This window comes from Oncorhynchus keta, chromosome 35 (genome assembly GCF_023373465.1).
Source record: "Oncorhynchus keta strain PuntledgeMale-10-30-2019 chromosome 35, Oket_V2, whole genome shotgun sequence".
In the NCBI taxonomy this organism is placed as follows: domain Eukaryota; kingdom Metazoa; phylum Chordata; class Actinopteri; order Salmoniformes; family Salmonidae; genus Oncorhynchus; species Oncorhynchus keta.
Genome location: NC_068455.1, coordinates 23,055,999 through 23,082,213, shown reverse-complemented (window position 1 = coordinate 23,082,213; position 26,215 = coordinate 23,055,999). Strand labels below are relative to the sequence as shown.

General features: G+C 43.6%; 1 protein-coding gene across 1 annotated transcript in view; it reads right to left on the bottom strand.

The window, feature by feature from the left end:
• LOC118368148 (cysteine-rich motor neuron 1 protein-like) overlaps window positions 1-26,215 on the bottom strand; it is a 192,957-nt gene that overhangs the window by 86,683 nt on the left and 80,059 nt on the right. Inside the window, exons 3-5 of the mRNA XM_035751968.2 lie at window positions 4,746-4,988; window positions 3,829-3,949; window positions 3,582-3,703 (exon numbers count right to left, since the gene is read on the bottom strand). Coding sequence (XP_035607861.1) covers window positions 3,582-3,703; window positions 3,829-3,949; window positions 4,746-4,988 — 486 coding nt within the window. The remainder of the gene's footprint in view (window positions 1-3,581; window positions 3,704-3,828; window positions 3,950-4,745; window positions 4,989-26,215) is intronic.

Genomic DNA, 26,215 nt, shown 5'->3' with positions numbered 1-26,215 from the left:
TGAGTGGCTGCTGCCAACACACTGACACTGACTCAACTCCAGCCACTTTAATAATGGGAATTGATGGGAAATGATGTAAAATATATCACTAGCCACTTTAAACAATGCTACCTAATATAATGTTACATACCCTACATTATTCATCTCATATGCATACGTATATACTGTATTCTATATCATCGACTGCATCCTTATGTAATACATGTATCACTAGCCACTTTAACTATGCCACTTTGTTTACATACTCATCTCATATGTATATACTGTACTCGATACCATCTACTGTATCTTGCCTATGCTGCTCTGTACCATCACTCATTCATATATCTTTATGTACATATTCTTTATCCCCTTACACTGTGTATAAGACAGTAGTTTTGGTATTGTTAGTTAGATTACTTGTTGGTTATTACTGCATTGTTGGAACTAGAAGCACAAGCATTTCGCTACACTCGCATTAACATCTGCTAACCATGTGTATGTGACAAATAAAATTTGATTTGATTTGATCTCCCCTGCAGGAAGGTGACATAACCATCTGAGGAGGAAGCTAGCTAGTACCTAACTGTGTGTGTGTGTGTGTCTGAGCAGCAGGCTTGTGTGTGTGTGTGTGTGTGTGTGTGTGTGTGTGTGTGTGTGTGTGTGTGTGTGTGTGTGTGTGTGTGTGTGTGTGTGTGTGTGTGTGTGTGTGTGTGTGTGTGTGTGTGTGTGTGTGTGTGTGTGTCTGAGCAGCAGGCTCAAAGGCCATTACAAGCATGCTCTGCGGAGTGTCTTAACTGTCTCATCTGCTGTTGCTAACATTTGCTGTCAGAGTGGGACAACAGAAGCCTGCAGACACCACTGTTTGCAGATGGCTTCCACAGTTCATCCAGTCAAACCTTCTTTCCTATGTCCTGGCCTGTTTGTCTTCCCTGAATAGTGCTTCCAACACAGATGGTTGTGAGGAAGCAGCATTAGATGACAGACATGATGTCCTTTAGTTCTTTGATAAGTCTGCAAGCTATAATGCTTTTAACATGAAACATATAACATTAAATATTTTATGTCCATTCAACTGCCTTTCATTAAACAAATGGGCACACAATGGAGGAAAAAGCAATGGTGAAATCAAGTTTAACAGCTAAATCAAGGAGTCTGAAATTACGCTTATATGCGGAGTACAGATTGTCCTACGACCACCATAACACAGCTATTGGAATTTCAGTTCCCCTGTAGCGAAACACTGAAACACTGTGAGTAGTCATTGATTGTGAACAGCATGTTGTTCCACACACACACACAAACAGTGTGTCAGCCATATTGAGCAGCCAGACATATGTGCTTATCAATTACTTAGAACACCTATGTAAGTAGGATGATAACCCACACACACGGGGGTGGAGGTTGGAAAGGAAACGGGGAGTGAAGATGAACTCATCCCAAAGGGTGGAAACTGAACTGGGGATCAATAGAACAGCTGCTGTTGAGTCAGGTCACCCCTGTAACACACACACACACACACACACACACACACACACACACACACACACACACACACACACACACACACACACACACACACACACACACACACACACACACACACACACACACACACACACACACGCCAGTAATAGTTTTACCTTAATTACTGGGAGTCACAGCAATTAAGAGTCAGCAAACCTTGAAGAGTGCAGGTAGTATTACAACTGTAGTGTTGCAGGGGTGTGTGTGTGTGTGTGTGTGTGTGTGTGTGTGTGTGTGTGTGTGTGTGTGTGTGTGTGTGTGTGTGTGTGTGTGTGTGTGTGTGTGTGTGTGTGTGTGTGTGTGTGTGTGTGTGTGTGTGTGTGTGTGTGTGTGTGTGTGTGTGTGTGTGTGTGTGTGTGTGTGTGTGTGTGTGTGTGTGTGTGTTACAGGGGTGACCTGACTCAATGGCAGCTGTTCTATTGATCCCCAGTTCAGTTTCCACCCTTTGGGATGAGTTCATCTTCTCTCCCCGTTTCCTTTCCACCCTCCACCCTCCACCCCCTTCGGCTGGAGAATATTAGTTCCAGCTCCCTCCTTCCCTTCAGGCAGACAGATAAAGCCACCATAGAGCCAGCTGTTCAATCAGTGTATATTTCTGTTTGGTGCTTTGATGTTCTGAGGGTAGATCTCTGAACGCATGTCTCTTTGTTCTGAAATCAGTAAATATACAAAAGGCAATTTCACAGCAGGATGTAGGGATGACACAGACCCCTGGCTCTACATCGCCAACAGATGTTTGTTCTAGCTAATAGGGCTAAGAGGGGGAAGGGAAGCGCCGCACTGCCTGTCACACCCTCTCCCCTGTCGCCCCAACGTCAACCAACAGAAAAATCTCCTCCTCGCTAGATTTGCTTTTCCCCACATCATTTGCAACATACAGTATGCCATGGCTCTCTTAGACCTCCTCTCAGAGTAAATATACTGGAGATTTCTTTATTTTAAATGCAAGGTCTTGAAATTATTATTTTAATGGCTAGCTCACACTTGAATGTTCACCACCGCTCATAATGTGGGCTCGGTAAATCCTTGAGAATTTGTGACTGGCCCGGCTCGATTTAGTCTTATGTAGCAAAATTTACATTGGATAAAAGTAAAAATTGGTATATCTTACACTACAGTTGAGGTAAATTGGGAGAGTTATTCTGCTTTGAAAGTTGATAAACTAGTAACCACACTTTTCAGAAAATGTCCCTGAATGTTTTGGTACACCTACTGGAGAGCTCATCTTTGCTTATACCAATTCAGCATTCTACTAAGCCTTAGCCCCGCCAATCTCTTTAAGGATTCACATGTGAGGCCTTCTGCTAAACAGAGTGAGTACGGTGGTGAACTAAACAACCACAGATGTCAAGACTAAAGGCTGGTTTATGCTACGTCTATCGACATGTCTGTATACAGTTGTCGCAGTGACATCATGAACATTGTCGTCCGACATTCAACTTGTCGTTGTCCTTATGAAAAAGTATAAACGCAAAAATGACAGGCTGCATGACACTATTTTAGCACCAATAAACCCGTCTGTTTAAGCTCTAATTAGTATACAGTACTAGTCAAAAGTTTGGACACATCAACTCATTCAAGGGTTTTTCTTTATTTTTCACTATTTTCTACATTGAAGAATAATAGTGAAGACATCTAAACTATGAAATAACTCATATGGAATCATGTAGTAACCAAAAAAGTGTTAAACAAATCAAAAGATAGTTGACATTTGCCATCCTCTCACCGAGTACATGCCGCCAACACAACCCTCTTCAACAGTCAATATGCTATCCTGTTGTTAGAAGGATTTTCACATAGCGGGTTCCACCTAACATCCAGCAAGGTATGCGGTTGTATTTATCAAACACGCCCACCGAGTGTAAATATATTCTTTGTAAATATTTTCTCGTCTTAGTGCTTATCTCCAAACATCCCCCGTTAGCTGGCCTGGCACAATATTCTTTCAAAAGGATCCAGAGAAGAAAGCAGGAAAACAGGGCTTTACCATCACCCTGCATAACAGCTCAGACACAGTGAGACTGGTGCTGTGCAGTTCAGCGCCAAGCAGAGGGAGAGAGAAGGGCCAAGCTCACCGTTGATACACTCGTACACATCACAGCATCGCCCGGGGGTACCGTCGCCGCGGGAGACCACCTGGCGGGAGCTCTCCACGGTGCATTGCGGGAAACTGCACAGACCAGGCAAACACTCACACCTAGAGAGAGGGGGATTCGTAGAGTTAGTAAACATCAGATGGATACACCCTCATACCTGACTACTTTATATAACAGCCAAAGAAAGTGCATTGATTGTTGCATTCAGAGGAAGTTCGAGGCACACCTGGTGGGGAGGGTGCAGCAGCCGTCCGCGGTGAGACGCACCTGGGTCTCATAACTGTCAGGTGGACACTGAACCTGCTGGACAAGAGGGCACTCCACTGTGCTGCAGTCCACACTAAACACTAGGTACAGTAGGGTAAAACACAGAGACAACCATTAGTGCTGTAGTCCACACTAAACGCTAGGTAGGACACAACACAGAGAGAGTCATCAGAGATGCATTAAGTATGTTAATTTGAACAGTTTCTCACAGCAGGAAAACAATCTTGCAGCAACAGGAAATGTGAATTATTAATGGACATTTTTGCAGGGGTTGATACATTATTCGGAAGGGCAAATCAAATCTGACATTTTTAAGTGGAAATTACAAACCTTATAAGCCTTTTTAAACCTCAAATAGACAACAATTTACATTTCCTGCAATGCAGAAACATTTTCTGTGATAACAGAGTGATCAAATTAAGATAGCATACCTGTAGGGAGGGCATAACACAGAGACAACCATGAAACATCTTGTAGAAGAGCACATTGGGAGTAGTGTGTGTTAAGAAAACAGACCTGTCAGTATTTTAACTGCAACGTGATTTGTCATGCTGTCTGTTTGTGTGAACAGGGAGATCACGGCACCAGCACATTCCTATCCTGGCAACCACTCCTTCTGTGGGCTAGGGCCTTCATTACACCACAACTCGAGGTGATAAACCACTGTCGGAAGGATGCAGCTGCCATTCATGAGTGTAAACACATTCATATGTAGCCTACAATTTGGGCATTGTGCTTGGGAAATGCGTTCAGAAAATGGAATATAATAATAATAATATTTATTATTATTATTATTACTACAATGAGCTAAGTATCAGAATCAGAAAACAATATTGCCATGTCACAAATAGAAATTGTTATTTGTAGCTAGTGTACCTGGTTTGCACTCGTACAGGTCGCAGCATTCTCCAGGCTTCCCAGAGCCCTTGGCTACCAAGATGTTGAGGTATCCAGGCTGGCACACCTTCCTCAGGCACCCTGCAGGGCTGCAGACACAGCGGCTGGGCAGGGGACAGCACTCTCCAGGGGGTGCGTAGCCTTCGATTAGCACCGCGTCCTCAGGGCAGCGGGGTGAGAACTGCACCTCACACCGCGCCTTGGAACAGTCAGGCCGCTCCTCTGCAAGAGAGAGAGATCAGATTGTTGATTGTAGCTTTAAGACAATATTTGTACCGTTACAGATTAAATAATCTGCCCTGGCTGTTACTTTTAGTGTAATGGGTAAAAACATTTCAAGTAATTTCAAACTGAAACTTTAAAACATGTCTGAATTTCTCAGGGAATGTTTCTGAAAGGAACACTGTTGGGACACCCAGAACATTCGGCAAATGGACGTTAGAGGAATCGGGAACGTTATTGCTAAACCTTTAAGAAACTACAAAGGACATTCAAGGACCTAAAATGTGTTGGCTGGGCAGTCAATCGAATGAACTATTTACCATTCAAGTCCAAACTTTTATACACAAAATCAGTAAAGACACTTTTCCATCAGAAGCACAGCAGTTTCTTTCTGACTCCAACCTTTATTTACACAGAGAACAAGATGAAGGACGTATAAAAGTGCATCAGATGGGCAGGTAAAACAAGCATTCAACATTGACGTGAACGTGAATGAAGTGAAAATGTAAATTGCTGAAATTATGAGTACAGCAAACAAACAGGAACTGAGAGAGGTATGGCGCACTAATGCCCTCACTTTCCGGATAACACACAGACACAGGAGGCTAACAGGCAGAAAGCTGAACACACAAACAATCAGATGTGACATGCACGCACACAAACCCATTAACACAACATCGAAAGTGGGACGCACACACAATTGGATATGGCCAACTACCATCCAGTATGAATTGTGCTGTCTCCAAAGTGCTGGAAAGGCTTGTGCACACACAGGTTGTCAACTATTTCCCACTCAACAACCTATCAAAGTGACTTTAGGAAGACACACAGCACATCTACAGCAGTGCAAAGGGATGTGTAGAACATCAAGTCGGCTTGTAACAGCCAGGAGGACACAGCAGCACTGTTCTTGGATCTGAAGAAAGATTTTGACACTGTTCACCCCAACAAGCTCCTGAGGAAGCTTGCAAAATTAGGCTTTGACACCACTGCAATCAAGTGTTTCATATCGTACTTACAGAAGAGGAGTCAGTACACCAAACTGCAGAGCACGCAGCCAGGCCAGGAACCTTCTGGTGAATGGAATCCCACAAGGGAGTTTGCTTGGACCCCTACTGTTCCCATTTACATAAATGACCTTACATCAGTGCTGGAGAAATTTAGAAAACATTTACAGTACCAGTCAAAAGTTTGGACACACCTACTTATTCAAGGGTTTTTCTTAATAATTTACTATTTTCTACGTAGTAACCAAAAAAGTGTATAAATTGCAAGTGTATAAATGTGTATAAAGTGTATAAATATTTTATATTTGAGATTGTTCAAAGTAGCCAACCTTTGCTTTGATAACAGCATTGCACACTCTTGGCATTCTCTCAACCAGCTTCACCTGGAATGCTTTTCCAACAGAATTGAAGGAGTTCCCACATATTCTGAGCACTTGTTGGCTGCTTTTCCTTCACTCTGCGGTCCAACTCATCCCAAACCATCTCCTTTGAAGAATCTCAAATATAAAAAATAACACTTGCTGCAGGGACTTGCATCCATGAAGCCACAAGAGCATTAGTGAGGTCAGGTACTGATGTTGACCGATTAGGCCTGTCTCGCAGTCAGTGTTCCAATTCATCCCAAAGGTGTTCGATGGGGTTGAGGTCAGTGCTCTATGCAGGCTAGTCAAGTTCTTCCACACCAATCTCAACAAACCATTTCTGTATGGACCTCACTTTGTGCACGAGGGCATTGTCATACTGAAACATCAAAGGGCCTTCCCCAAACTGTTGCTACAAAGTTTAAATCATAGAATCATCTAGAATGTAATTGTATGTTAAAATCTCCCTTTACTGGAACTAACGTGCCTAGCCTGACCCATGAAAAACAGCCATTATTCCTCCTCCACCAAATTTCACAGTTGGCACTATGCATTGGGGCGGGTAGCGTTATCCTGGCATCCGCCAAACCGAGATTTGATAACTACAGAGAACGCATTTCCACTGCTCCAGATTCCAATGGCGGTGAGCTTTACACTACTCCAGCTGAGCTTTACACTACTCTAGTCACTTTACTTTACAAATTACCTCGACTAACCTGTACCCCCGCGCATTATCCTCATTACTGTTATTTTATTATGTTACTTTTTTATTTTTACTTTAGTTAATTTAGTAAATATTTTCTTAACTCTATTTTCTTATAACTGCATTATTGGTTAAGGGCTTGTAAGAAAGCATTTCATGGTAAGGTCTACAACTGTCTGAAACGATTCTCGTCCTCCTGTTCTGAGGAGGAGTAGTAAGAAGGATCGGAGGACCAATGCGCAGCGTGGTAAGTGTTCATTATATTTATTTATAACTCAGAACAGTAAAGAATAAAACAACAAAGAGAACGAAATTAAACCAAAACAGTTCTGTACGGTGCATACATAAAACACAGAACAGAAAATAATCACCCACGAAACACAGGTGGAAAAAGGCTACCTAAGTATGATTCTCAATCAGAGACAACTAACGACACCTGCCTCTGATTGAGAACCATAGGCCAAACTCAAAACACAACATAGACAAACGAACATAGACAACCCACCCAACTCACACCCTGACCATACTAAAACAAAGACATAACAAAAAAATGAAGGTCAGAACGTGACACCAAAGGTGCGGACTCCGGTCACAATACCTAAACCTATGGGGGAGGGTCTGGGTTGGTGTCTGTCCACGGTGGCGGCTCTGGCGCGGGACGTGGACCCCACTCGACCATAGTCCTTCTCCACCTCTTTCACCCGCCTCCATGGCCTCTTTAACGCGGTGACCTTTCGCCGCCGACCTCGGACTGGGGACCCAAGCCACGGGTCCTGAATGGATGGGAGATTCCGGCAGCACCAGATTGACGGGAGATTCCGGCAGCACCGGACAGGTGGGAGACTCCGGTAGCTCCGGAATGAAGGGCGATTCTGGCAGCTCCTGGCTGACGGATGGCTCTGGCAGCTCCTGGCTGACTCAGGACAGACGGGCGGGTCTGGCAGCTCAGGACAGAAGGGCGGCTCTGGCAGCTCAGGACAGACGGGCGACTCTGGCAGCTCAGAACAGACGGGCGGCTCTGGCAGCTCAGGACAGACGGGTGACTCTGGCAGCTCAGGACAGACGGGAGACTCTGGCAGCTCAGGACAGACGGGAGACTCTGGCAGCTCAGGACAGACGGAAGACCCTGGCAGCGCTGGGCAGGAAGAAGACTCTGGCAGCGCTGAGCAGGCGGGAGCACCTGTAGGAAGGAGACGGAGAGACAGCCTGGTGTGGGGGGCTGCCACCGGAGGGCTGGTGCGTGGAGGTGGCACCGCATAGAATGGACCGTGAAGGCACACTGGGGCTCTCGAGCACCGAGCCTGCCCAACCTTACCTGGTTGAATGCTCCCCGTAGCCAGGCCAGTGCGGTGAGGTGGAATAGCCTGCACTGGGCTGTGCTGGCGAACCGGGGACACCATGCGTAAGGCTGGTACCATGTACCCCGGCCCGAGGAGATAAACTGGAGACCAGATGCGCTGAGCCAGCTTCATGGCACCTGGCTCGATGCCCACTCTAGCCCGGCCAATACGAGGCACTGCTATGTATCGCACCGGGCTATGCCTGCGCACCGGGGACACCGTGCGCCTCACGGCATAACACGGTGCCTGCCCGGTCCCTCTCTCTCCAAGGTAAGCACGGGGAGTTGGCTCAGGTCTCCTACCTGACTTAGCCACACTCCCCGTGTGCCCCCCCAATACATTTTTGGGGCTACAAGCCGCGCTGCCGTGCTGCCTCCTCATAACGCCGCCTCTCGCCACCATATTAGGCCAGTGAGCCGCCGCCGCCGGCCTACTAGCTGCCACAATCCATTTTTCCTTTTCGTTTGTGTCTGTCTTGTTTTTTTTTACACCTGTGTCCTATTACCGTAGTTAATTTCGGTGGGGTTATTAACCTCCGCTGCCTGCTAATTATTTGTGCGGGATTATTTGCTGTTGTTGCTCTGTTAGGGGTGCGTGGTTGCGCCACAGGGTTTTGTTATCTCACGGTCGTCGTACCGTTTGGATGGTAATTAGGAGTAGAGGTTTCTCCTCCGTGTGCTACGTTATTTCCCTGTGTGGCGACTTCGTTTGAGTGTGTTTCCCCACCTGTTGTTGTTGTGTTGGGACTTTTAATAAACGATTGTTTATCCTGAACCTACCTCTTCTTAGGAGGCACCTAACAGTAGGACTAATGGGAGCTGGTGTGAAGGGAGTGGTCGGAATGTAATTGAATGAATGAGACACGAAGGGGAAAGGGAATTTAGGGAGAAGAATGGTGTGATGCTTCGCTTGGTTTATTTTTTGTTGTGCCCCGCACATTTAGAAGTGAGTCAAAGTAAATTAACGTTGTCTTCTAGACTAAATTTAATTTAATTTGCCCGATCGTGCAGCCACAAAGCACATTCCACTAAATATTTTTTTAATCCTTTTTTAATTTTTTTTATCTCTGGTTAAAGATGAAACTTTTAACGTCCATTTCAGTACCAGAATACTGGATTACTCATGTCCATCCCTAAATTAGCTACAGTGTATCATCAACAGGGCTGCTCGTATCATGACCGGGCATTCATGGAGGGATATCATAAAACAGAGGTTCACTGACAACACCCTAGTGACTGTTTTCAAGGTGACAGTGCACAAACTGCCTGAATACATGTCAGGCCTGTTCAGGTGTGAATCTCCACCCATCTTCTGGGAGTGCACCAGCCAAAGCCTATAAACAATGGGAAACGTACCTGCTGGCATAACCATCAGTTAAAAACATGGCTTTCCAAGGCAGTCTGCAGTTCTTTGGACCACTGCGTGTCATTTTGTATTTATGCAATTGCGTCTGATTTGTCCTTCTGTGTATGTTGTGTTAGCTGTGCGTTGGTACGCATGCTACTGGGTATGCTGTATATGCTTCTGTGTAACATCACTGTTATGTGATGTGTACATTTGTATTAATTCTATGGAACCCAGAACTCCCTGGATAACAGTGGCAATTGTTACTGAGTGGACTGTCCTGGCCCAAATTATTTTGTAAAAAAAGAACATGTACAAGTCAAACACTGCAAATTAAAAGCTAATTCACTTTGCTCTACAACAGCCTCCAGGTCTGGCATGTCAGCAAGGAACAGAGCTAGGCAGAAGCTCTGGAGGCACATCTAGAATGTTAGATCTTTCTGAGGGAAGCAGGCCTACTTGGTAAGACTAGCTTTGAAGTGTTGTTCTTGTTGTTTTTGTTGGGCTTGAAGAATAAAAAAAGAATAGAAAGTTTCACATCGGGTTGGACGAAAGCTTCTGTGGTATAGTGATTGTCTGTGACGGGTCAAGTTGAACTGACACAGAATAGAGTTTCACTGTGAAGACAGGCTCCAGCTACCTCAGCGAAGGGCCTGTCTGATAAGGCCAATCTAGAATTCTCAAATGACTGCAGCCTAGCAAAAATCCTAAAGGCAAGGGCAGCTTTCTGTTGTATCTCTTTTTCAAATCCTATCAGGATCCAGCGTAAAGCAACAAAGTAGGAAACAGCTGAAAGAGAAAACACGATAATGAGTCTAGACTCTTTAATTACGGTTTGATTGAGATACCTGTGTTCAATTAGCATCACCTAACTTTTTATATTAGGCCAGTGAGCCGACTTCAGATCTGTGTAGAAAATAGTGGGAAAAGTACTATAGAATCCACCTTTGTGCTAACTTGTTTTACATTGGCTCTTAGAAAAGCACATCTGCAGTATTAAATGCATCCATTCTGTCTCTCTACTTGAGGTTACTGATTCTGGGTGATGTCTGAGAGAGAAAGAAAGAAAAAGAGAAAGATAGAAAGAAGGCCCTCAAAGAGAGCAGTGATTCTGAGCGGAGGAGGATAATTAGGTTATATTAGATGAAGGAGAGTGTTTGGGAGCACAATGCAAGGAACTACAAAAGAGGAGCTACGGAAGAGATAAGACTTGATCATATTCAACGACTGTGTTTGTGTGATTATACAGCTGTATCACATCTCAGAGTTCACTTTGGACCGCTCACTAAAAGGACAGTGGAAACATTTCTGCTGAAGGTAAAAAGGTCAATGCAAAATGGATATCAAATGACATGGTTTACCCATGGAACATATGTGAAGAAAACAACAACTTGGGAAGTAAACAACATCTTTGGAAGAAATGGACCAATTGATGTTGGTATGGTAACAACATCCTATTACTCCTTCACTTAGACCTGACTCGTTGCTGACCCTATGACACTTTTAGGTCTGTTAGATGCTCTGGTTCAGAGCATCTGTGAATGTCAGAGGATGGTAAATTGGACTCTTCTGATCACACTAACAACCCAGCGGACAAAACTGTAATGTTGTAATGACGTCATTTCAACCAGTTTTGCCTGCTACTGTACCCGGGAAGTTCAACCAGTTTTGCCTGCTACTGTACCCGGGAAGTTCAACCAGTTTTGCCTGCTACTGTACCCGGGAAGTTCAACCAGTTTTGCCTGCTACTGTACCCGGGTCGTTCAACCAGTTTTGCCTGCTACTGTACCCGGGAAGTTCAACCAGTTTTGCCTGCTACTGTACCCGGGAAGTTCAACCAGTTTTGCCTGCTACTGTACCCGGGAAGTTCAACCAGTTTTGCCTGCTAGCTGGGAAGTTCAACCAGTTTTGCCTGCTAGTTGGGAAGTTCAACCAGATCAATAGATCGCAACAATTCACTTACAGTTGATATTGGTACCTCATTTTAGTCATTGACTCCATATGGGTGTCTACATTCAAATATAGTTTTTTTTTTAAATTAATTATGAAAGGTTATTACAGTACACACATCCAGCTATAGCAGGAATAACATAGTGTAGGAATAGTAGGAATAATATAGTATGTAATAACCTTTCAGCAGTGTGTTGTAGAGACCTACTCAACGTGTTAACATATGTAGCTAGCAAATCCTCCTCTCTCTATGTTCAGTGTAGCAGCACATGTACACGTCAAAGAGTATTTTTCACATGCAAAAGGCAGAGAACATTTTGTATCTGCATAATCTTTGTTTATCGATTTTGTTAGTTCTGAAAAAGCATTTCCTGACCCAATTGTGGATTTCTATTTCAATGGGCTGAATATTTCCTTAAAAGCAATGGCATGGCTCGAATCTTCTCTTTCTCGTCAATCTACTCTGTTCTGATTCATCTATTAATCCTTTGACATTATGTTCCTGCTTCTTTCTTAGTGTATCATCAGAAAACCTATTTTCATATTGCTCCCTTAAATAATGTACAGTAGCTACCCATGTATGACACATTGGGTTTACTTCACAATAAATAGTTTTTAGTGAGCAGAACATTACAAATAGACCTGAACATTAGACACTGATTCTAGTTTTCAGCTCAGTCCACATGTTTTTTTTATATTGTTTTTTTACAATAGTAATAGTTTTTCCAGGTGAGGACTTGTGAGGCATCTGTTTCTCAAACTAGACACTAATGTACATGTCCTCTTGCTCAGTTGTGCACCGGGGCCTCCCACTCCTCTTTCTATTCTGGTTAGAGCCAGTTTGAGCTGTTCTGTGAAGGGAGTAGTACAAAGCGTACAACGAGATCTTCAGTTTCTTGGCAAGTTTTATTGCTTCTTTAAATCAGGACAACAGTTTTCAGCTGTGCTAATATAATTGCAAAAGTTTTTTAAAATCAATTAGCCTTTTAAAATTATAAACTTGGATTAGCTAACACAACATGCCATTGGAACACAGGAGTGATGGTTGATAATGGGCCTCTGTATGCCTATGTAGATTTAAAAATCTGCCGTTTCCAGCTACAATAGTAATTTACAACATTAACAATGTCTACACTGTATTTCTGATTATTTTATATTATTTTCATGGACAAAAAAGTAGTTTTTCTTTTAAAAAACAAGGACATTTCTAAGTGACCCCAAACCTTTGAACAGTAGTGTACATTATCCCAAAAGGCTGTCCACAGCACATATAATAGGGTTCCTTTGTGCTTTTTGCATCTCCAACAGATGTGACATTTCTGGGTGCATTACATGCATTCCAGCAGGAGTGTAGTAAGTCCTATGAATTATCTTGAATTGCAGTAGTTCATCTTTGGTTGTAGGAGCAGGTATGAATATTTTCAAATTTTTTCCCCTTATAGATGCTGAAACATCAGGTAGAGTTTCAATCAATCCTTGATATAACTTGGCAATCAACTTATTTGGTGTAGAATAAGCTTCTTTCAGTATTTTGTCTGTGCTAGATGTTTTAGGTTCATCCAGACTCTGTTGAAGCGATTGAATACGATTTCTGAGTTGTAAGAACTCAACGAAATTGGCCTTAGATAATCAAAATCTTTCTTGTAATTGATTGAATGACAGTAGAGATCGATCATAGGATGCATGTTCAAAATTCATGATGCTACTTTGGAACCAGGACTTGAAGCAAGACTTAGTACATTTTCATTTACGTAATTTGGGATTATGAAATGTCAAATTGTCGGGGCGACAAAACAAATCCAGGCAACTCTTCATAACGTGCTCTATATGAGAGTTCTCAAGCGGCCGCTGTGCCAGCCACTTTTCCATCAGTTAGTATCAGACAGCTGGTGTTCACATTTTGCTTGTAGCCTACAACAAGTATGAAGATTACTCTACTGTATAAAAATTACAATTTACAAGTGGAGTCAGCTAGATATAAACATTACAGTAGTAAAATGCCATTCTAATTTACATAAACAAGTTCAACATTATAGGCTGCCTACTCCAATGGTAGCGCCGTTATCTGCTGGATCAATTAGCCAGCTAGCAAACGTTTGAGCATTTATTTGATACTGATATGCAAGATGGCGTAGCAGTCAGATGTCTTTGTCTTGTCTCGTCTCGTCATGTATATATCTTTTTATATATATTTTTTTGCATTCTTTTTAATATTTCTCCTTAACCTCAACTTCAAAATAGTCTCCTGCAACCCGCCTCACCCAATGTGGTGTGGATCTGTTTTTTTTCCTAAAGTATTTCTATTTACCTCCGAACTGGAATACCTCAACTGAAGCTAGCTAGCTAACTAGCTACCAGCTATCAGCTAATCAGTCAGCTCTGTTGACTCTGTTGAAGCGATTTAATACGATGTCTTGTAATTGATTTGACAGTAGAGATCGATCTCTGGTGCTAGCGGTCATCAGCTAACCTTTAGCTCGGAAAGCTCTCGCCAGTTCGTACAACGCGTTTCAAACCAGCGCATACTGGACCTATATTTTATCTCCAAATCCCCTGCAAACTCTGAACCCTTTCATCTGGATCATTTCAGCTTGCTAACCGCAACCCGGGTTGACTACTCCTGGCTAACGTTTCCGTCCCGGAGCAAGCACCAACTAGACTGGGGTTAGCCCATGCTAGACCCATCTCACAGGCTAGGGCTCCTGGGCTACTCCTGAACCCCACTCCTCAGCTACAATATCCAGACCCCTTCTACTGCCGGTACAGGGCACGGAACCCCGCCGATCCTTCATGACTGCAATACGAACATAAATCTGCCCGAGGATCCCAACAGGCCCCTCAGGCGCGGCGTCCCCTGAAGGCCCATTCTGCAAACCGCGGCCTGCTAGCTATCTATAGCATATTGGACTGTCAGCTGATCCACCGGCCAGTTTCTTGGACCACTTAACCCATTTTGCCAGTTGGACTTGGACCCTTCTGCTACTTGGAACCCTACTAATTCCACGACTGGTCTATCAATGTCACTGCACAATGAGGCAAAAACAGACTTTTCCCCCATCGCGACGTCCCTCTAAGGCCCTTATACTAAGGCTACTACCTTATACTTATACTACTAGCTTGCTAGCCCAGGCTTGCTAATTGCTAGCTTGCTAGCCCCAGCCTGCTAACTGTCTGAATCGGCGTGTCCCCAGCCAGCCCAACCACTCACTGGACCCATACGATCACTTGGCTACGCATGCCTTTCCCTAATACCAATATACCTTGTCCATTACTGGTTAGTGATTACTGTCTTATTTCACTGTAGAGCCTCTAGCCCTGCTCAATATGCCTTAACCAACCATGCTGTTCCACCTACCACATATGCGATGACATCGCATTGAATCTATGCTATCATACCCAGAAACCTGCTCCCTTTACTCTCTGTTTGGAAGGTGCTAGACGGCCAGTTCTTATAGCCTTTAGCTGTACCCTTATCCAACTTCTCCTCTGTTCCTCTGGTGATGTAGAGGTTAATCCGGCACCTGCAGTGCCTAGCTCCACTCCTACTCCCCAGGTGCTCTCATTTCTTGACTTCTGTAACCGTAAAAGCCTTGGTTTCATGCATGTTAACATTAGAAGCCTACTACCAAAGTGTGCTTTATTCACTGCTTTAGCACATTCTGACAACCCGGATGTCTTAGTCGTGTCTGAATCCTGGCTTAGGAAAACCACCAAAAACTCTGAAATTTCCATCCCTAACTATAACATTATCCGCCAAGATTGAATTGCCAAAGGGGGCAGTATTGCAATCTACTGCAGAGATAGAACTCTGCAGGCTATCTTACTATCCAGGTCTGTACCAAAACAATTCGAGCTTCTACTTCTGAAAATCCAGCTTTCCAGAAACAAGTCTCTCACCGTTGCTGCTTGCTATAGACCTCCCTCTGCCCCCAGCTGTGCCCTGGACACCATGTGTGAATTGATTGCCCCTCCCCCATCTATCTTCTGAGCTCGTGCTGCTAGGTGACCTAAACTGGGACATGCTTAACACCCTGGCCATCCTACAATCTAAACTTGATGCCCTCAATCTCACACAAATTATCAATTAATCTACCAGGTACAACCACAAATCTGTAAACACAGACACCCTCATAGATATCACCCTAACTAACTTGCCCTACAAATACACCTCTGCTGTTTTCAACCAAGATCTCAGCGATCACTGCCTCATTGCCTGCATCCGTAATGGGTCTGCGGTCAAATGACCAACCCTCATCACTGTCAAACGCTCCCTAAAACACTTCTGCGAACAGGCCTTTCTAATTGACCTATCCTGGAATGACATTGACCTCATCCCGTCAGTAGAGGATGCCTGGTTATTCTTTAAAAGTGCCTTACTCACCATCTTAAATAAGCATGCTCCATTCAAAAAAATGTATTACTAGGAATAGATATAGTCCTTGGTTCACTCCAAACCTGTCTGCCCTTGACCAGCCCAAAAACATCCTGTGGCGTTCTGCATCGAATAGCTTCCGTGATATGAAACTTTCAGGGAAGTTAGGAACCAATATACACAGGCAGTCAGGAAAGCTAACACTAGCTTTTTCAATCAGAAATTTGCATCCTGTAGTACAAACTCAAAAGATTTCTGGGAAACTGTAAAGTCCATGGAGAATAAGAGGACCTTCTCCCAGCTGCCCACTGCACTGAGGCTAGGAAACACTTTCTCTACCGATAAATCAATAAGCATTTTTCCACGGCTGTCCATGCTTTCCACCTGGCTACCCCTACCCCGGTCAACAGCCCTGCATTCTCCACAGCATCTCGCCAAAACCTCCCCCACTTCTCCTTCACCCAAATCCAGATGGCTGATGTTCTGAAAGAGCTGCAAAATCTGGACCCCTACAAATCAGCCAGGCTGGACAATCTGGACCCTCTCTTTCTGATATTATCTGCAAAAATTATTACAACCCCTACTACTAGCCTGTTCAACCTCTCTTTCGTATCGTCTGAGATTCCCATAGATCGGAGAGCTGCCGCAGTCATCCCCCTCTTCAAAGGGGGTGACACTCTAGACCCAAACTGTTACAGACCTATATCTATTCTACCCTGCCATTCTAAGGTCTTTGAAAGCCAAGTTAAAACAAACAGATTACCGACAATTTCAAATCTCACCTTACCTTCTCCGCTATGCAATCTGGTTTCAGAGCTGGTCATGGGTGCGCCTCAGCCACGCTCAAGGTCCTAAACGAAATCATAACCTCCATCGATAAGAGACATTACTGTGCAGCCATATTCATCGACCTGGCTAAGGCTTTCGACTGTCAATCACAACATTCTTATTGGCAGACTCAACAGCCTTTCTCAAATGATTGCCTCTCTTGGTTCACCAACTACTTCTCCGGTAGAGTTCAGTATGTCAAATCGGAGGGCCTGTTGCCCGGACCTCTGGCAGTCTCTATGGGGGTGCCACAGGGTTCAATTCTCGGGCGGACTCTCTTCTCTGTATACATCAATGATGTTGCTCTCGCTGCTGGTGATTCTTTGATCCGCCGATACGCAGACGACACCATTCTGTATACCTCTGGCCCTTCGTTGGACACTGTGTTAACTAACCTCCAGATGAGCTTCAATGCAATACAACTCTCCTTCCGTGGCCTCCAACTGCTCTTAAATGCAAGTAAAATTAAATGCATGCTCTTCAACTGATTGCTTCCCACACCTGCCCGTCCGTCCAGCATCACTACTCAGGACGGTTCTGACTTAGAATATGTGGACAACTAGAGGTACCTAGGTGTCTGGTTAGACTGTAAACTCTCCTTCCAGACTCACATTAAACATCTCCAATCCATAATTAAATCTAGAATCAGCTTCCTATTCCGCAACAAAGCAATCTTCACTCATGCTGCCAAACATAACCTCATAAAACGGACCATCCTACCGATCCTCGACTTCGGCGATGTCATTTACAAAATCCAGCACTCAACCTCCAACACTCTACTCAACAAATTGGATGCAGTGTATCACTGTGCCATCTGTTTTGTCACCAAAGCCCCATATACTACCCACCACTGCGACCTGTATGCTCTCGTTGGCAGGCCCTCGCTTCATACTCATCGCGAAACCCACTGGCTCCAGGTCATCTACAAGTCTTTGCTAGGTAAAGCTTTGCCTTATCTCAGCTCACTGATCACCATAGCAGCACCCACCCATAGCATGCGCTCCAGCAGGTATATCTCACTGGTCACCCCCAAAGGCAATTATTCCTTTGGCCACCTCTCCTTCCAGTTCTCTGCTGCCATTGACTGCAACGAACTGCAAACATCTCTGAAGCTGGAGTCTGTTACCTCCCTCACTACCTGCACCTGTACATAGCTTATCTGTAAATAGCCCATCCAATCTACCTCATCCCCATACTGTAGTTATTTATTTATTTATCTTGCTCCTTTGCACCCCAGTATATCAACTTGCACATTCATCTTCTGCAGATCCTACCATTCCAGTGTTTAATTGCTATTTTCTAAGTACTTCGCCACCATGGCCTATTTATTGCTTTACCTCTCTTATCCTACCTCATTTGCACATGCTGTATAAAGATCCTTCTACTGTATTATTGATTGTATGTTTTTTTATTCCATGTGTAATTCTGTGTTGGTGTATGTGTCAAACTGCTTTGCTTTATCTTGACCAGGTTGCTGTTGCAAATGATAACTTGTTCTCAACTAGCCTACCTGGTTAAATAAAGGTTTAAAAAAATGTAGCTGTAAACTAATCACCTACCGGTAGGCTATGCACATTTGCAAACAATGCATGTGTAGTTATTTTTGCTAGCCAGATAAATTAGCTAGCTAGCTAGCTAGCTTGCTTCACCTACTGTACCAGAAGACAGAGCTGGCTTTCGTAATTATTATCATTAGTGTCCAGGATGCTGCTGGCTTTGGTCATGCTGAAAAGTCTGAAATATGGTCCAACTAGCAAGTGTTGCACTAGGAAAATATTATCAATCCCTTGCTGAATGAAAATCGGCCACTATTCCAGTTTCATTCAGAAGCTCAAGCTAACAACAACAAAGCAACTTTGTAACAACAGACCCATCAGTGTTTTCAAATCTGCACAGACAGGCAGATTGACAGCCAGGAGCCACTATTTTTAACCATTAGGACAAGCATTTGTCAGCAAAATTACATGTTTATCCTGTATCACTCAACTCTCATTTATGAGTCTAGTTTGTATTGATTGAGAGGGATATAGCTACATATGTATTGTTGATTTGATGCTGTAGTCATGGATGGATCAGAGGGACATATAGAATATGCATGAGATCAATAATCAATTTGCATCCTAATTACCTAGAGAAATCTGACCTGCAATTTGTAAACAAAGCTGCTGTACTTATACTTTGTAAAACCTTAATTTGTATCACTTTGAAGTGACCCAAATGGCAAATTAATATTTAATCTATACATTTCGAGATATATTAAACCAGAAACAAATTCCACCATTTAAATTGGGAATGACTTAGTCTGGCTTTAAAGGTGTTGTCTGTCATTAAACACCGAAAGTAATGGTATTATAATAATATTAATAATAATAATAACAAATTAAATAATACATATTTTTTTGTCAGTATGTGTAATCTGTGACGGTAGAGGGGTCTGGGTCGCTGCGTGTTCAGCTCCCAACCACTGCGGAGTGAGTGTCAGTACTATGTGTCAATGCTATGCGCGGTCCACATCATAAATGTACATCTATCATAATTTCATGGATGAAGCTGGGGTAATGTGCAAATAGCTTTTTCATTGATCTGCTTTGTGTACAGAAGACAGGTTTACTCACCTGTACACCACACACTTTTCCATAAATCATGAGCCAGAGGAACCTTGGTTTCTGACATATCTTTGAATGAGAGAGACTTTATAGTTCATAGTGCTATCCTTGAAATGAGAAGGAAGGCAGAACTCCAAATCATACCTCTGTCATCTCTAGCCTAGCAAGTGAAGCAGTGTGGGCAGCCTTAAATGTACTCGTGATTTAAAGTAACTGCCCAATGTTTTCAGATTTCTACGATATATTATCTATAATTACTTACAATATGAGTGAAATAGTTTCCCTTTCAAAAAATTATAATTAAGTATGTTAAAAAGCAGTTTTTCTGTGTTGGAATGGGGTGGGCGTACTCTAACAACAGAATGGTGTGGGTGTACTCTAACAACAGAATGGTGTGGGCGTACTCCAACAACAGAATGGTGTGGGCGTACTCCAACAACAGAATGGTGTGGGCGTACTCTAACAACAGAATGGTGTGGGCGTACTCCAACAACAGAATGGTGTGGGCGTACTCTAACAACAGAATGGTGTGGGCGTACAACAGAATGGTGTGGGCCAACAACAGAATGGTGTGGGCGTACTCTAACAACAGAATGGTGTGGGCGTAACAACAGAATGGTGTGGGCGTACTCCAACAACAGAATGGTGAATGGTGCGTACTGGTGTGGGCGTACTAACAACAGAATGGTGTGGGCGTACTCTAACAACAGAATGGTGTGGGCGTACAGAATGGTGTGGGCGTACTCCAACAGAATGGTGTGGGCGTACTCAGAATGGTGTGGGCGTCCAACAACAGAATGGTGTGGGCGTAAACAACAGAATGGTGTGAATGGTGCGGGGCGTACTCTAACAAGAGAATGGTGTGGGCGTACTCCAACAACAGAATGGTGTGGGCGTACTCCAACAACAGAATGGTGTGGGCAGAGAATGGTGTGGGCGTACTCCAACAACAGAATGGTGTGGGCGTACTCCAGAATGGTGTGGGCGTACTCCAACAACAGAATGGTGTGGGCGTACTCCAACAACAGAATGGTGTGGGCGTACTCCAACAACAGAATGGTGTGGGCGTACTCCAACAACAGAATGGTGTGGGCGTACTCCAACAACAGAATGGTATGGGCATATACCGGTAATAAAAAATATTCATGCAAATAGACCTCTGATTGGCCAGCTCATCATCCTCTAGACCAGTGGTTCCCAAACTGTGGAGCGGGGTACCCCCACCCAAAAAAACATATTTTAGTGGGAACTCAGTCCGGCTTTTCAACTTACAAAATTGGAGGGTACATCATCAGTTTTCCTCTGGTCATGTCCAGATCAACTAGCCCATGTTAGCTAATGTTTTTTAGCTAGTTTTTTAAGTCCATAGATTTTGTTGTAATGTTTGAGTCACTTATATTACATTAATACACATTAGGGATTGCTAAATGTATAGAATTGTAAGAAAATTAGCTTTAAAACTGCAACATTTTCTCTGCACCAGAAGCCTCAAACTAGCTAGCTAGGTACGTGTTACGCTTTCTAGTACATTCACTAATTTGTTTGTAAACAATTAACAAGCTAGCACATGTTCTTGTCAAACTGTCAGAGTAGCAAGCAGCAATATATGCCTTATAACAGTCTAAAAACCACTTGAAGGGCAAATAAATCAGATTTGACCGTTCAGACACAAGTCGCATTGCCAGGAATCAGATTTGTATCTGACTTCAAACCACCTACGAAGGGGTTTTGAAATGTGGCTTGAAATATCAGATTCCATGTCCTTTTTAGCCGTTCAGACTGCAAACTGCTTTATAGTTTTGGTCATTCAGTAGGGGTCCCAAATATCTAGCATGGTCCCATATCTGTTTATGAGGTATATGACATTAATGACATTAATACACATTAGGGATGGCTAAATGTATAGAATTGTAAGAAAATTAGCTTTAAAACTGCAACATTTTCTCTGCACCAGAATTCCAGGAAATAAGCTTTGAAAGCTTAAGAATTTTCTCTCAGCCAACAAGAGGGGTGTGAACAGTTTTTGTGATGAACAGTGCTTGTGCCCATAGAAATAAATGTGGTGCGGGATGTTCCCCAATGCTGGAAGGTGGGCCTGAGGGAATATGTTTGGGAAACCCTGCACTAGATCGCTGATTGGCCAGTTCATCCTCCTCAGATAGATTACATGTTCTATGGGAAAATGGCAAGCATTTTTAAATGGTCTGTTTGAGATACAAGTTTGAGGTAGGCTTTTAAAAATATTTTTTTTTCTCCAATTTATGCTTTGGCCACAAATATGTGTATAGGATAAGTCAACAACATAATTTTGATTTAAGTTAACAGAATATGAACTTTAAAAGTAAGATTTTCACTGGGCACTTTAAATGCCTTGCTTCTCCTCCTCCCTCTGATTTGTGTTTTGACAATGGCAGCTGGTGGGGTTTGATCACATCAGAGTGGTGTGTGTGTGTTGCCAAACATCTGGATAGGCACTTGAAATTCATTGTAATGGGTGTACAATCAAATTGATTGGCCACACCATGCCTTCTTTAAGATCTTGATGGCAAATACATCTGCCTGTTAAAATAAAGAAAGAAAGTGCTACCATTACATCTAGTATACAGTGCAATGAAACGGATACAATACAATCAAACTGATTAGGCCACTTCCCTTGGATCTTGGTGACAGACAAACATACATTCACCCACTCACACACAGTATAATGAACACCTGGTGAAGGAAATTCAAGTACATTTATTTTTAATACAACCCACTAATTACATCAAAGCTGCAGATAATTGTCCAATCTGTAAGACTAAACCATAGACCAGGCCCTGCTCTGCTGAGAGAGACTCAAATGCAATGCTTCAGGTTTATAAATGTAAGCAATTATTTGCTATTCCATATAGAGCCAGTGAGAAAGGATGAGAAATCCTCACACCTTGCTTGCTGAGTCATAGAAAGAGAGCCCCAAGGGATCAACACAAACAACCTCTAAAATACTGAATGCAAAATATGTGACATCTCAACTCATTAAAGCATTTTGCAAGAGAAAATAGGAGGATATAAAAACAAACAGTTGAGTCCTTTGTTCAGCTTTAACTGTCAAATTAGTCGTCTGGTTGAATTACTTAATGGTGCCCGAACCAAATTGTTGATTAATATTTTCTGTCCAAGCAGGTAGCGTATTCATCTCTCACAGGAAGTCTAAAGCCTTGTTCACACTGCAGGCCTTAATGCTCAAATCAGTTTTGTTGTTCAATTCCGTTTTGTAATACTGACTGTCCAAACAGCAATCATTTGCTAACATGGTTATGTTAGTGGTCATAGTAATGACGGGTGTGTGGTATAGGCTGATTGGTGGTGGTGGTGCTTGTGCTTCCTATCGCTCAGAAGTTATGTAGCAAGCTAATGTGATAACAATGCCTTCTATAGATGTTTCCCAGTTGCTGTGAACGTTCAAAATCATTGTGTACAAATACTTTTGAAGCCTCAAAGGATAAGATGATCCAACTTTCAAAACTAGTCATTTTTGGCTAACCACAGCAGTCAACTAGCTAGCTAGGTACGTGTTACGCTTTCTAGTACATTCACTCATTTGTTTGTAAACAATTAACAAGCTAGCACATGTTCTTGTCAAACTGTCAGAGTAGCAAGCAGCAATATATGCCTTATAACAGTCTAAAAACCACTTGAAGAGCAAATAAATCAGATTTGACCGTTCAGACACAAGTCGCATTGCCAGGAATCAGATTTGTATCTGACTTCAAACCACCTACGAAGGGGTTTTGAAATGTGGCTTGAAATATCAGATTCCATGTCCTTTTTAGCCGTTCAGACTGCAAACTGCTTTATAGTTTTGGTCATTCAGTAGGGGTCCCAAATATCTAGCATGGTCCCATATCTGTTTATGAGGTATAGAGGAAACTGTCAAAATAAAGGTAACACCAACATAAAGTGTCTTAATAAGATGTTGGGCCACCACGAGCCAGAACAGCTTCAATGCACCTTGGCATAGATTCAAACGTCTGGAACTCTATTGGAGGGATGTGACATCATTATTCCACTAGAAATTTCACAATTTGTTGTTTTGTTGATGGTGTTTGAAAATGCTGTCTCAGGCGCCGCTCCAGAATCACCCATAAGTGTTCAATTGGGTTGAGACTGGTTACTGACATGGCATATGGTTTACAACGTTTTCATGCTTATCAAACCATAAAGTGATCACTCGTGCCCTGTGGATGGGAGCATTCTCATCTTATGGGGGCATAGCCATTGTGGCCAATATAATGGCCCGCCCAGCAGTTTTATACATGACCCTAAGCATTATGGCATGTTAATTGCTTACTTTACTCATGAACCAGACCTGTATGGAAGCACCTGCTTTCAATATACTTTGTGTCCCTCAATTACTCAAGTGTTTCCATTATTTTGGCAGTTTTCTGTATACTGTCTGTTATGCAACTAAAGGAGTCAGCACAAATACAGCACAAACAGACCTTGTAGCAGGATACCAAATATCCACACATACAGCAAGAGAAACGAATGGGGTCCAGTGAACAAAATATTACAGAGATCAAAGATTAAGGGTTGAAAATCCCAATGTTTTTTTTGTAATGGTCTATGCTATAATATTTGCTCTACAATCTCTTTTAATTTGTTTTATCATCCATCCATGGAGCTGTGTTGTGTCTGGAAGCGGGGGCAGAGGAGGGTATCCATGGAGCTGTGTTGTGTCTGGAAGCAGGGGCAGAGGAGGGTATCCATGGAGCTGTGTTGTGTCTGGAAGCGGGGGCAGAGGAGAGTATCCATGGAGCTGTGTCTGGAAGCGGGGTCAGAGGAGAGTATCCATGTAGCTGTGTTGTGTCTGGAAGCGGGGTCAGAGGAGAGTATCCATGGAGCTGTGTTGTGTCTGGAAGCGGGGGCAGAGGAGAGTATCCATGGAGCTGTGTTGTGTCTGGAAGCAGGGGCAGAGGAGGGTATCCATGGAGCTGTGTTGTGTCTGGAAGCAGGGGCAGAGGAGGGTATCCATGGAGCTGTGTTGTGTCTGGAAGCGGGGGCAGAGGAGGGTATCCATGGAGCTGTGTTGTGTCTGGAAGCGGGGGCAGAGGAGAGTATCCATGGAGCTGTGTTGTGTCTGGAAGCGGGGGCAGAGGAGAGTATCCATGGAGCTGTGTTGTGTCTGGAAGCAGGGGCAGAGGAGGGTATCCATGGAGCTGTGTTGTGTCTGGAAGCGGGGTCAGAGGAGAGTATCCATGTAGCTGTGTTGTGTCTGGAAGCGGGGGCAGAGGAGAGTATCCATGTAGCTGTGTTGTGTCTGGAAGCAGGGGCAGAGGAGAGTATCCATGGAGCTGTGTTGTGTCTGGAAGCAGGGGTATCCATGAGCTGTGTTGTGTCTGGAAGGGTCTGTGTTGTGTCTGAGGAGAGTATCCATGGAGCTGTGTTGTGTCTGGAAGCGGGGGCAGAGGAGAGTATCCATGGAGCTGTGTTGTGTCTGGAAGCGGGGTCAGAGGAGAGTATCCATGGAGCTGTGTTGTGTCTGGAAGCGGGGGCAGAGGAGAGTATCCATGGAGCTGTGTTGTGTCTGGAAGCAGGGGCAGAGGAGAGTATCCATGGAGCTGTGTTGTGTCTGGAAGCGGGGGCAGAGGAGAGTATCCATGGAGCTGTGTTGTGTCTGGAAGCAGGGGCAGAGGAGAGTATCCATGGAGCTGTGTTGTGTCTGGAAGCGGGGGCAGAGGAGGGTATCCATGGAGCTGTGTTGTGTCTGGAAGCGGGGGCAGAGGAGAGTATCCATGGAGCTGTGTTGTGTCTGGAAGCGGGGGCAGAGGAGAGTATCCATGGAGAAGAATGAGATGAATATGAGATGGCGTAGATATGGTTCTCCATCCACTCATTAACAAATCTCCTTAATCAAGTCAGTCACACAGATATAAATACACCATATGGAACAGCTGGGACTGTGCAGAGACACACACACAGTTACAGACGGATGGACAGACAGACAGACAGACAGACAGACAGACAGACAGACAGACAGACAGACAGACAGACAGACAGACACACACACACACACACACACACACACACACACACACACACACACACACACACACACACACACACACATGGATTTTGTGTTGTAGATATGTGGTAGTAGAGTAGTGGACTGAGGGCACACACTTAATGTGTTGTGAAATCTGTTTGAATTGGAATGTAATGTTTTTAATTGTATATCAGTGCCTTAATTTTTCTGGAACCCAGGAAGAGTAACTGATCCATAATAAATACAAATACACACAGCACTGCACAAAAACGCACACTCTCTCTCTCTCTCTACCTCTTTTTTTCTTTACCTCTCACGCTGTCTACCTCTATCTCTACCTCCTTTACCTCTGTTTCTCTCTTCCTCTATCCTTACCTCTCTCTATCAACCTCTATATTTTCTCTCTCCCTCGCTCTTCCTTTCATAATTATCATCCACACACTCTTTTTTGATTCAGATAACATGACAACCAGCTGGCCCATGTCATACTACGGCAAACAACATCTGCTGTGACATAAAATACAGTATGGCTCACAAGAGGCACGACGCAAGTGTGCACACACACTGCAGTGCTGCTATTCACACGACACACCCCACAATATTGTGTGTGTGTGTGTTGTGTCCTCCAAGGTAACATCAACTCCCTGATTGCTGTGGTTCCATTTTGACCTCATCACTACGGCAACCAGT